Raw genomic sequence first — 13,377 nt, 5'->3', positions numbered from 1 at the left:
ATCTCTAGACTGTGCTGCCTTTTAAAAGGCTCTCTTAAAAATACAAAGCTAATATTCTGGATACAAATATTATAAATATAAAAGTATGCTTTATTATTATAGATCAGTATAGTTATGATAACTTTAATAATGAAGATGATCTCCACTGTGAGTGATTCTGTAAGATTTAAAATTTTTTCTTTGTTATGTTAATAATTAACTAGGCATTGGGTCCCCCCAATATCATAAATAATAGCAAGGAAAAAATTTAAAGCCTTCCTTTTCCCAATTATAGATACCAATATACTTTATAAATTTCTGTTTAAAAAGATTATAGACTATACATTGGTTTTTCTCTCACTGGAAGAGTAAGATGTATAAATTATCATACTAATAGATTAAAGAGTGCTAAAACTCATTTTATTCTAATAAGAACAATTAAATATTTTGTTTTCTTAGTTGGGACATTTGTGAGGGATTTCCAATTAACTTCAGTGGCACCAGTCAACAGGTACCTGACCAATTTGAAAAGGTGGACATGGAGAACAGTTTCCTACAGAACAAGGTCAGAATTATTTGTTGTTCTTGATAAGAATATTTTATGTATTGGACACTCAGTCAATACGTGGTGTCTGGGTAGATATTTGTGAAAGTTTTGGAAAACTGTAAATTATTTTACAAATGTTAGGGGCGAGTATTATGCTTTGCGTGCATGCACGTGAAGTCGATTCAGTCCTGTCTGAATCTTTGAGACCCCATGGACTGTAGCCCCCCAAGCTCCCCTGTCCATGGGATTCTCCAGGCAAGAATACTGGAGTGGGAGGCCATGCCCTCCTCCAGGGGATCTTCCCAACCCAGGGATTGAACCTGTGTCTCTTATGTTCTTCTGCATTGGCAGGCAGGTTCTTTATTTACCACCAGTGCCACACCGTTAATTAAGCACTCTGAAACTGAACCAATATTGAGAAGGGTTAGAGGAAGGGATAAGGTGGGAGTTTGACATTGACATGTATACACTGCTATATTTAAAATAAATGTCCAACAAAGACATACTGTATAGTACAGGGAACTCTGCACAATGTTCTGTAATAATCTAAATGGGAAAAGAATTTGAAAAAGAATAGGAAGAAAAAAAACTGTACCAATATATATCATTTCTACCTAAGAAATAGTCTACTTGTATTACATCATTTAAGTACAATTGTTTAGCATATTTTTTATACCAACTACATTAATAAGTTGCATTTGTTTGAGAAATTCTATAAGATGGCGGTTATATCTTTATACTCTAGAATCTGATCTATATCTTCTATGGGTCAATGTATCTAAGGAGCACAAGTTCTTCAGAAAGCTGAACTTATAACACAATCCAGAGGTCTCTTTATTAATTTACTTTAGAAATTTATCTTTCAGTAAAGAATTTTTTTCTGCCTGTGAGCTATGAAACACATTTTAAACCTGTCTCTAAAGAAGGAGTAATTCTTTTCTTTTTCTCAGCTGGTAAATTATGTAGGGTTGTTGTTCATTTCAGCCGCATAAGCTTTAGTTTTTGAATTCATGAAATCAAAACCATAAAGTAACCACAAAGACAGAGATGCTCAGAGAAAGTGGGGCTTCTTGTTAACTAGTTTGGGCCGTTTCTTTGTAAGAGATAATGCAAAAGACACATTGTCCCAACCTGCTGTTTTTCAATTTCTCCATGTTGCTCATTCAGTCTTTTATGTCAAAATTTATACCAAAAACATTAGTTGTTTCAAGGTATATGTGAAGCTAAGTTGTATAATTGTAAAGCTAGAGTAAAATAAACAATTATTTCTAGTCCTGTTTCTGAGCAAATTTAGAAAATAAATGTAAGTTGAATGGTGCACCAGGATTTAATGCATTTTGTATTTTATATTCAGTGACATTAAGGTTTATTTGCCATAATTCTCTGATCCTGTTAGCATTCTTTTTTAGCTTTTTTTTTTTTTTTTGCTGTGGCTTTATTTTCGTGCTCAAAAACTTATGTGCCTATCCATATCATCATCTGGCCTTCATTGATCTCCATGATTCATCTCCAGTCTTCCCCCACTCTCAACTTGTCTTTTCAATCCTCTCCGTTTCTTGATCTTTGTGTACCCTGACCCTTCCGTCGGAGCTAGTAAATGGAGTCCCATACATGATTTATGCTTTGGTTTACTTGTGCCATTCCATGTGTTTGCTAGGTTACCATCCTGCCATTACTATTCTTAACTTTTTAAGGCTTTCTTCAATTTCTTCTTTGTCTATGAAGCCTTCTCGGATCCTCCAGAGAAATTTAACTTCAAGTTATTTTGTGACCCCAGAACTCTTTGGAAATTGTTCTTAGAGTTTATGTTTTGGTAAAGGCACTTGCTTTTGTGTCTTTCTCTTTCACTAAACTGATAATTCTCTGGACACAGATTTTATGTCTTACTCATCTTTGTGTTCATGAGTGCTGGAACAAAGTCTTAGATACAGAGCAGTTGCACATTACGTTTTCATGAATGATGTTTTAAATTTAGCCATAATCTCTTTCAAGGCTCACTATTCTCAAATATGTTCTTTGTGTGTTAGCCAAGCTAAATTGTTCATTTGTTGTTTTCTGAGTCCATGATTTCCGTTATTATGCCCACATGAATCCCTCTGCCTGGAATTCAACCTTTCTTTCTTTGTCACCACCCCCCACCTTCTCTGTCACCATTATGCCATATCTTAGCATGGTATTGGCATATAGTTGGCATTCAATAAATGCTTATTGAAACCCTGCTCATCATTCTAGCCTTACCTTATCTGTGCCTGCTTCATAAAATCTTTCTTTACTGCAACCCCACCCCCAAACCAGATATGTTTCTGACCTTGATACCCCTGTTGCATCCATTCTGTACCCTTTATAATGACATTGACTCTGTTCTGTTCCTCTTGCAACATTTTTTGATGATTTGAAGTCAATCATTGTTCCAAGTTTGGGCATATTTTAGCTCACATTAGAGTAGAACAGAATGGTAGATTCCACTGAAATTGTTGGTAGCATATCATAAAGGATCTTAATTCAAGTGGATGTTGTTCTGTAGAAAACACAGAGCCATTGGAAACACTCAAGCAGAGACAGATGTGATTTGATCCTGTGTTAGGAAGATATCTTGGGAGATCTTTATCTTATCCCCCTACCCCTGCCTTGCAGATTAGAAATTATTAGAAGCAAAGAGCATTCTGATCATTATTGTCTCTGCTATAGTATCTAGGTGCTCAGAGTTAGCTGAGTGGAACTGAATTCTCTAGTTAATTAACTCATTCAATAGAAACGAGGTCAAACCTAAGGGGGAAAAAAAGGATAGTGAAGAGGAATTGTCAGAGGAAAAGAACCAGAAAGGCCTCTCTCTTTGATTTTAAGCCCAAGTAGAACTTTGAAAGAAAACTATATTTTGTAATATTGAAAAATGAGAGAATAAAAACCAACAGTTATTTTATCACTATTAATTTGTTCTAATGATTTAGTGAGAGTGAGAAAAGACCTCATCTTACAAGTTTGTAGACTACTGTATTTTTAGAAGAAATTGGTTTTGAATAAAATTTCAGCTCAGTCAAAATAGTGATAAACTGGATAGTAAAGAGACACTTTCAAAGAAAGTTTCCCCTTAGCTGTGAAACCTTGGAAATCCTTTCAGAAAAATGTCTCCAGTTATATACAGAGGTGATCAGTGCGTTGGAAATAGCTATTTAATAACTTGAAAAGGAGCACTTTTAAGAGAGATTCAAGCAGAGGTCATGGGTATCTAGAGGGCATTTTATTGTAGAATCTTGATGCTCATCGCAGTAAAGGAGAACACTAAGAGGATTACAACAGGGATAGAGAGGAGGGAAGCAAAAGCCGATATTCTTGCTGCATACGTTTTCAAATTGGCTTGAGATAGAGGTATCAGTGCCCAACCCCAACTGTTCTTTTAAATCTCGTATTGACAAGTAAAACCTTTCCTACAGAGAAAAATTTGGAACATGTAATCCCTATTAGTAATGTGGAAGGCAGATATAACCCTGACAATTACAACCTGTTGCTCTTTTATCCATTTCAAAAAAAGATTTGGAATCTACTACACATGGAGAATTCAGGTGAAAACATCTTTCAACAGTTCTATTGTTGCTTAAGTTGGCAACACTTTTTGATGGCACTAGTTTAAGGGCAATACACTTATATGTTTCCATGAAATGGATGAGATACAAACTTCATGGTAGTTAATAAAAAAATATTCATGAGAAGAATAGCTTATTTATGGGAAAACATAGCAGAAAAATACACTCCAGCATTTGGCAGGTCTTATATTTTGTCAAAAAGACAAGGAAACTGATTTTGATCCTAGCCTTTTGGTATGATCAGACATCAGCAGAACATTAGAAACAATTACTAGTATAGAAACAGTAAGCAGAACACCAAGTTATGATTTTAGAATTATGGCATGTTTGTTATAAGTTTACTTATAAATTCAACAATCATGGATGCTAGAAGAATATATTATTCTATATGTCAAAAAAGAGGCTAGGAAAAGGCAGACAATTCTTTACTGTCCTATTTCTTTGGAGAGCAAGTCATCAAGAAGTAATATTTTCTCAGATAATTTATACTGGAGAAAATGAAATTTTTAATCTCAATTTTGAATTTACTGCCCTTAGAATGAGATACTAGGCTTTAAATGAAATTCCAAATCCCTTCCTTATTTTTAGACCTATAGCTGGAATCTATTGAGGACTGCACACCTAAATACTAGATATTTTGGTTGTTCAGTTGCATAATTATGTTGTTGTTGTCCAATTGCTCAGTCATGTCCAACTCTTTACAACCCCATGGACTGCAACAAGCCAGGCTTCCCTGTCTTTTACTATCTCCTGGAGTTTGAGTTGATGATGCTATCCAACCATCTCATCCTCTGTCACTCCCTTCTCCTCCCGCCCTCAATCTTTCCCAGCAGCAGGGTCTTTTCAAATGAGTCGGCTCTTCACATCAGGTGGCCAAAGTACTAGAGCTTCAGCTTCAGCATCAGTCCTTCCAGTGTATAGTCAAGACTGATTTCCTTTAAGATTGACTGGTTTAATCTCCTTGCAGTCCAAGGGACTCTCAAGAGTCTTCTCCAGCACCACAGCATAATCATGTGCTCACTAATATTTTCTGCTTTTCAGTTTTTCTAGTTCTTGGTCTTAGAGGTAGGTGGATAGATCAGCTTATAGATTTAGAGAATGAAAACAATAAGCATGAATATTAAGGGGATGAGGAAAGAGATTTTAGAGCATTTCTTGTAGATATGATTTTAATTTGTATAGTAAATTATTTAATGTTAAAGTGTTAGTCACTCAGTCATGTCCAATTCCTTTGCAATTCCTTGGACTGTAGCCTGCTGGGATTTTCTGTCCATGCGATTGTCCTGGTAAGGAGTGGAGTGGGTTGCCGTTTCCTCCTCCAGGGGATCTTCCCAATCCAGGGATCAAACCCAGGTCTCCTGCATTGTAGGCAGATTCTTTACCATCTGAGCGGCACCCCCCCCCCCCCCGCCCCCAGCTTGGTCCTAAAATTACTATCAAAAGGAAAAATCTTATAAAATTCTATCTAAAGTAAAAATATTTTTAGAAGGAAGGTTGTGGCCTATGAGCTCCTTTTTTCACAAAAAAATTTCATCATCTTACATTTGTTCCTCAGTAGATCTGCAGGAAGAGACCTTATTATTTTGAAATTGCACAGGAATTTTGACGTCTACTCCACTTTCATTGGTAGTTTGGGGAAAGAAAATTAAACAAGAAATTTTAACTGGCCCAGTACATATATGCCTCATTTTTTATCACTGGCATCATCTGTATCACCACAGTTTATTCAGAAAAGCAAAATCATAATGGTCACTTAAAGGAAGCTATGTATGTAGGTATTCAAAAGAATAAAAGAAAATTTCTTTTTTTTCTTTTGATTCTCAACAAGACTTTAAAAGGTTTTCTAATTAGACGTTATGGTATATATTTGAAGACCTATGTCAACATAAATGCTATCATACACATGCTCATGCATGCACGTGTGCACACGTACACACTCACACACACACTCACATATAGAGACACATATGGCCTATTATGTTGTAGGTTGTCAGAGAACTTTTCTGAATTTCAAAATTTATCTCCCCCACCTTCCTAAACATTTCATCTAAAGCTAAGCTATCAGATTAAATTAAAAAGAAAAAAGTAGGTGATATCATGAAGAGAATTTAATGGCCATTGTCAATTTTAAGTGTATTAGAACCCCGACTTGGCAGGACTTTTTTAAAAAAATAACATTAAATGAAGCTGAGTTAGTGGGCCTGGCTCTGTCTTGCCTATGTAGAATCACTTGGGAACCGTCCAGCAAAATATCTCTTAGAGAACAGCATGGTGTTAATACTGGGTGCCAACCCAAGACAGACACAAAAGACCCCTTCGCTCTTCACCAATAAGCCAACTGTTAAAAGATTAAACCCTGTTGTGCAGATAACAAGAATTTAGGCACTGGCAGCAGGTGCTATACAAAGAAGCAGTTGGCAGTACGGTTCTTCTGTCTGACTAATTCCAGTCAAAACAATCTTCTTCCCAGTTGCAGAGGAGAGTTCTGAGTGTGATGGCAACTTGGAGTTAGGAAGTTGACTAAGAGTGCTACTTTAAATGCTGAGTCCTGTGGGGAATGGATTAGTAGAATATAGTTTATCATTGTTCAGAAACTGTGAGAAACTCCCATCTAGAATCCAGTCAGTACTGGCTAACTGGGGAATAAATTATCAAAGAACTCTAAGTCAAACATGCTTATGTGGTGGGGTTACTGTATTTTTAAATTTTTATTTTCATGTATATGAGTCATATGACATTTTTGTCCATCATAGAATAATTATCAAATGTATTAGCTATACCCTTTTGTTATTGCCTGTTCACACTTGTAAAACATCACCTTTTAAATTATCATTTAACTTTTGTTTTTTAAAAAATCATTTGCTACTCAAAATCTAGTGTTAGCAAAGAGTTAGAATAGACATTTTAATATTAGAAAATTATTTAAATTGTTACTGAAGCAATATTATTTACTAAGTTTAAAGCATAAGTTGATATATTATCATAATCCCATACAAATAAATATTAGTACTTAAAGTTAGCATGCTTTTTCAGGGAAAGTGATTATATAAGGTAGGAGGTAAAGTTTATTAAATACGAAGAATGAGAAAAGGCAAAGGAGAAAAGGAAAGATATACCCATCTGATGCAGAAACCCAAAGAATAGAAAGAAGAGATAAGAAAGCCTTCCTAAGTGAACAATGCAAAGAAATAGAGGAAAACAATAGAATGGAAAAGACTAGAGATCTCTTCAAGAAAATAGAGATACCAAGGGAACATTTCATGCAAAGATGGGCACAATAAAGGACAGAAATGGTATGGACCTAACAGAAGCAGAAGATATTAAGAAGAGGTGGCAAGAATACACAGAAGAACTATACAAAAAAGATCTTCATGACCCAGATAACCACGATGGTGTGATTACTCACCTAGAGCCAGACATCCTGGAGTCCAAAGTCAAGTGGGCCTTAGGAATCACTACAAACAAAGCTAGTGGAGGTGATGGAATTCCAATTGGGCTATTTCAAATCCTAGAAGATGATGCATTCAATGCACAAGAAATTTTGGAAAACTCAGCAGTGGCCACAGGACTGGAAAAGGTCAGTTTTCATTCCAATCCCAAAGAAAGGCAATGTCAAAGAATGCTCAAACTACCGCACAATTGCACTCATCTCACACGCTAGCAAAGTAATGCTCAATATTCTCCAAGCTATGCTTCAACAGTACATGAACCAAGAACTTCCAGATGTTCAAGCTGGTTTTATAAAAGGCAGAGGAACCAGAGATCAAATTGCCAACATCCACTGGATCATAGAAAAAGTAAGAGAATACCAGAAAAACATCTACTTCTGCTTCACTGACTACGCTAAAGCATTTGACTGTGTGGATCACAACAAACTGTGGGAAATTCTTAGAGTTGGGAGTACCAGATCGCCTTATCTGCCTCCTGAGAAATCTGTATGCAGGTCAATAAGCAACAGTTAGAACAAGATATGGAACATGGAACAATGGACTGGTTCAAAATTGGTAAAAGAGTACGTCAAGGCTGTATATTGTCACCCTTCTTATCTAACTTATATGCAGAGTACGTCATGTGAAATGCTGGACTGGATGAAGCACAAACTGGAATTAAGATTGCTGGGAAAAACATCAATAAGCTCAGATATGCAGATGACACCACCCTTATGGCAGAAAGTAAAGAGGAAATAAAGAGCCTCTAACTGAAAGTGAAAGAGGAGAATGAAAAAGCTGATTCAAAACTCAACATTCAAAAAACTAAGATCATGGCCTCTGGTCCCATTACTTCATAGCAAATAGATGGGGAAACAAACTTTATTTTCTTGGGCTCCAAAATCACTGCAGATGGTGACTGCAGCCATGAAATTAAAAGATGCTCCTTGGAAGAAAAGCTATGACTAACCTAGACAGCCTAGTAAAAACCAGAGACATTACTTTGCTGACAAAGGTGCATATAATCAAAGCTATGGTTTTTCCAGTAGTCGTGTATGGATGTGAGAGTTGGACCATAAATAAGACTGAGCACCAAAGAATTGATGCTTATGAACTGTGGTGTTGGAGAAGACTCCTGAGAGTTTTTTGGACTGCAAGGAGATCAGACCAGTCAATCCTAAAGAAAATCAGTCCTGAATATTCATTGAATGGGCTAATGCTGAAGCTGAAGCTCCAGTACTTTGGCCACTTGATGCAATGAACTGACTCATTGGAAAAGACCCTGATGCTGGGAAAGATTGAAGGCAGGAGGAGAAGGGGACGACAGAGGACGAGATGGTTGCATGGCATCACTGACTCAATGGACATGAGTTTGAGCAAGCTCCAGGAGATGGTGAAAGACAGGAAAACCTGGCGAGTTGCAGTCTGTGGGGTCACACAGAGACGAATGGGACTGAGTGAGGGAACAACAGCAGCAACAGATATGAAGTAGAATCCTGACAGATGACATGAATGACTGTTCATTTAAACTGATGATCAAGTCTAAGTGAGAAATGTTAGAAGGTGTCATCTTATAAACACATGGGACACAGAGGCAGTATCTCCCCAGTTGACCCCCTCTCTTCCATTCTGGCAACAATCACTGAAATCTCAACACGCTAATCTCTTCCGTCATGTTTGTCTCTTTTCGACACCATGGACTGTAGCCCACCAGGCTTCCATGTCCATGGGATTCTCTAGGCAAAAATACCGGAGTGGGTTGCCATATCCTTCTGCAGGGATCTTCCCAAGCCAGGGATCTAACCCACATCCCTTACGTCTCCTGGATTGGCAGGCGGGTTCTTTATCACTAGTGCTGGTTCTATCCCTTAATTCTTATGAAGTTATACAAACTCTCGACTCTTCTCCCTGCCTTTGATCTCTCCTTATGCAATCCATTATGTTTGCATTTGCCAGATCAACCTTTGTAAAATCTTCTGTTATACAGTCACTCCTCCTAGAAAACCCCACTGACATCTAGTTCCATAGCATTACACTTGACCCCTTCTAAGTCTGACCAAAGTTAACTTCTGAGTCTTCCGTTAAATCCTAAGATATATTGATTATACTAATTGCTTTTATTTGGAATGCCTTTTTTCCTTCATTATTCTTGTCGAACTGCTTGCATCCTTCAAGACCTGGTCCAGATGTTACCTCTTTCAAGATGTTTCACTTTTTGTTGCTCCTGTAGAAATGAGACTACCATCCTTTGCATCCTATAGCAGTATTTAATCATCCAAATGGAGCTTAACATGAAATTGTGCATGTGTGTACATGTATGCCCATGTGTGTATGTTATTGCCTCTATGCATGTAAATTTATTTAAGGCAGGAAAATGCTTTATAATAGTCCATATCACACAGTCCAGGGCCTTCTGTATCAGAGCTGGTATTCAACAAATATTAATTTAATTGAGTAATTGGGATTGGGCACTACTGTTTCAAAAGAGACCTTCTCAAAGAGAAACATGTTCAAGATTAATCTATTTTGGGTAACTATGCTGAGGAAGTTTGACTTTTAGACTGTAAGTTAAAAACTTGTTTCTTTTCATGGTATAGGTGGACCCCGCTATTGTCCTTCATGCCTCTGTTTCCATTGTAAAGCGCAGTTTCTCAAGCAGTAAAGAGAACAATGGGAGCCAGATAGTGCCATTGACCCTTTGGCTGATCACAAAGGTATCCACGAATGTCTGCTCTCTCTGAGTCACTTCCTGGGCTCACTGGCTCACTTTGTTGCTCCATTTCCTAACACTCTCCCTCATATAAGCTTGCAACTGAAAGCACTGCAGTTGTTGACTCATGTGCATCTGTGATCTCCTCTTAGTTTGTCTAGTGCAGAGGACGCTGACATGAACATTCAACTCACTTTTAGATGGGCTGATTAGTTAGTACTCCAGAATGTTATTTAAACTAGCATAGAGTTTTGCTATAGTCCTCAGGCTCACCATTTTCATGAGATTTGTCTGAATATCAGTTGCTTCCACTCCTTAGTCTTTATTGTTGAGGTTCACAGAGCCTGGTGAATCAGTACGATATAGTGATAGAGTAAGACCATACTCCAGTTTTAGTTTTAGTTTTAAAACTCTTAGTTTTAAAAGAAATCCCTGAGTATAAAATGTGAACAATGCTTAACACAAAACCTATGTCTTGGCATTATTTTTTTAAACTTTATTCTTACATTATTGAATCAGATTTAAGTTGAGAATATATAATTGCTCTCCCCTTCCCTTTTACTATTGAAATACATTTTACGATTGCCACCAAATATTTATGACTGGAAAGAGATGATGCAGCTTGTTTCTACCCTTCTACTGCCTCCCTTTGTCTCCTCCTTGTAGACTATTTTTGCTTCTTCCTAGCACTTCCATGGAGAAGGAAATGGCAATCCACTTCAGTACTCTTGCCTGGAGAATTCCATGGACTGAGGAGCCTTGTGGGCTACAGTCCATGGAGTCGCAAAGAGTCAGACACGACTGAGCGACTTCACTTTCAGTGAGTGCAGAGTCACTCAGGCCAGTATGTTGCTACTTAGTTTAAGGGATAGGAGAGATTGAAATTATTTTGTCAAATGAAATTTTGAATTACTCTTAACTATTAATTTTGCTTTTCAGAGAGCTAAAACCAAAAATTAGAGTAATTGAGACACAAAGATACTAAAAAATATTATCCACTTCATTGACAAAGGCAGAATGAGATTAGATATTTCTTAAATCTGCTTCCAACCTGGAGACTGTCTTAACTACTAGTCCTTTTTATTAACATGTTGTATTTTATTTCTGATTTAGAAATAATATTGCCATTTTGTTAAAAATATGTTAAACATTGTATACACATTTATTATCTCATTTAATCTCATACAAATTATGCAAATTTTCATTATACAGCTGAAAAACTCAGGCTAGTAGGTGACAGAGGAAAGATTCTTGGTCTCTCTAACTTCAAAACTTATGCCATTTTACTGCATTTCAATATAAAACACTTCTCTATGTATGAGCATTGATGGAAATATTTTAGTTTTAGCATGACCACTGAATACCAGTGTGACCTCAAATAAGTCACATACCATATCTGGGCCTTAGTCTTTTGGTAATGGAGTTGGACCAGTTGATATGGAAGATTATTTTTCCAGATCTCATATTCTCTAATTCTGTGCCGTCTCTTTCTAGAACTTCATGATATCAAAAATCTTGTACTTATCTAAAAATTTTCCTGAAAGAATTTAAACACTTGCTGCAAAGAATATGAGTTTTGGAGTTAGCTCAGAATTAGAATCATTTCTGTGATCTTGGGAAAGTTACTTAGCTGCACTGAACCACAATTTTCTTATATATAAAATGAAGTGAGTCCCATTTGTCTTGCATAGTGGCTATGGTGATTGAGAAAATATGTTCGAAGTTGAAGCATACTATCTGGTATACAGAAAGTGCTTAATAAGTGGTGATTCTTTTTCCTCACCCCAAGGAGTTCCCTTTCTCTATAGACAAACATGTTCAAATGAGGATTCCATTCAGTGCTAATTAGAACACAAATTTACAAAAATACTCTTTCCCCTAAGTCATTGTGTAGTTTTTTCTCACACAACAAAACCATGAGAAATAAAAGTCACATGTTAAAAGGAAAGCAATTTTGAAAATCTTCTAAGATTTAAAGTTCTATCCTTTTTTTTTTCCAAAATAAATTAGTTTACCTGTTAAAACAGAGAAGTTTCCATGCCATAAATCCTCAATATGTGTAAATAAATTCCTCAGTGGTTGTCACTTATTTAAAATGTTGTGTCGATTTACTAAGTAAGAAAATTGTTAAATGCTCATTCAAGCAATATTCTCAATCAACTTCCTTATCAGAAAATCGTAACATTTAAAATGAAAGTAGTTCATAAACCACCTTAAAATGTTTAACCCATGGTACTTAGACCCAGAATAAAACTTTAAATTGGTACCAGAGGTTAAGGATTTGTTTCAGTCTTTTCAGTTCACTGCCTTTATTTATTTATTTTTTTCTGTGCATACATATTTCTAGTAAGCTCTGTAGTTATAACTATAACAAGTGACACGTAATGGACCCCAAATCACTACACTGTGAAATATGCACAGAAAAAAAGGACAAATGAAGATATCAAGGTCTGTTTTATTTTGCGATGAACTGTAAAATGCCACCCTTGTCCAACAGAAGATCACTGATTCCTAGCAGGGCTCACTGACTGCTAAGTTGTGGGTAGTGTTTCACTTTCGGCAACTGTTAATATCCGAGTTTATCCAGGCATAATGACCTCACTATTTGTGACACATTGTTGGATTTTCTGGTTCTTTTAACTTATTTAGACCTTTCTCCCCCTTCTCTATTCATTGGAAGACTGGAATGATCCTGAGCCAAGCAATAACTCAAAGCTGTCTAGCTATTGGTCATCCAATCAGAGTCAAGGCTACTGACGGAACATCACTACAAGGATACAAATTAATCCTACAAAAAAGGTAATGTTTATGAGCTATGTACCTGAAAAAAAGAAATGTTAATTTGAAGATTCCTGAGCAGTCAAATGATCATGCTTTCTGGCTTAGATGGAATATTCATTATGTTTTAAATTTGTGTTCAAAATATCAATATTAATTTTTCTAAAATAAGCTTGAAAACATATGCCATTTAATTAGAGTGTGTCTTAGATATGTTTTAAAACTGAAAAGTTGCCTTCAGTATACATCTGTTGTAGACAAGCTGCTGCTTTACTCTGTAATTATTGGAACTCATTTGTTTGTATCCATTTTGGTTATTAATTTAAGAATTTAATGTGTTATGTGTATTCCTAA

The 13,377-nt window shown here is 36.3% G+C and overlaps 1 protein-coding gene across 2 annotated transcripts in view; it reads left to right on the top strand.

The window, feature by feature from the left end:
- The window catches only part of DCDC1 (doublecortin domain containing 1), a 482,101-nt gene that overhangs the window by 256,675 nt on the left and 212,049 nt on the right, over window positions 1–13,377 (top strand). The window contains exons 14-16 of one of the 2 annotated variants that reach the window (XM_069554647.1): window positions 439–544; window positions 10,133–10,249; window positions 12,926–13,044. In XM_069554647.1, coding sequence (XP_069410748.1) covers window positions 439–544; window positions 10,133–10,249; window positions 12,926–13,044 — 342 coding nt within the window. The remainder of the gene's footprint in view (window positions 1–438; window positions 545–10,132; window positions 10,250–12,925; window positions 13,045–13,377) is intronic. The other variant, XM_069554648.1, reaches the window with a different exon arrangement.

Source organism: Ovis canadensis, chromosome 15 (genome assembly GCF_042477335.2).
Source record: "Ovis canadensis isolate MfBH-ARS-UI-01 breed Bighorn chromosome 15, ARS-UI_OviCan_v2, whole genome shotgun sequence".
Classification (NCBI taxonomy): domain Eukaryota; kingdom Metazoa; phylum Chordata; class Mammalia; order Artiodactyla; family Bovidae; genus Ovis; species Ovis canadensis.
This window is presented reverse-complemented; position numbering and strand designations above follow the sequence as displayed.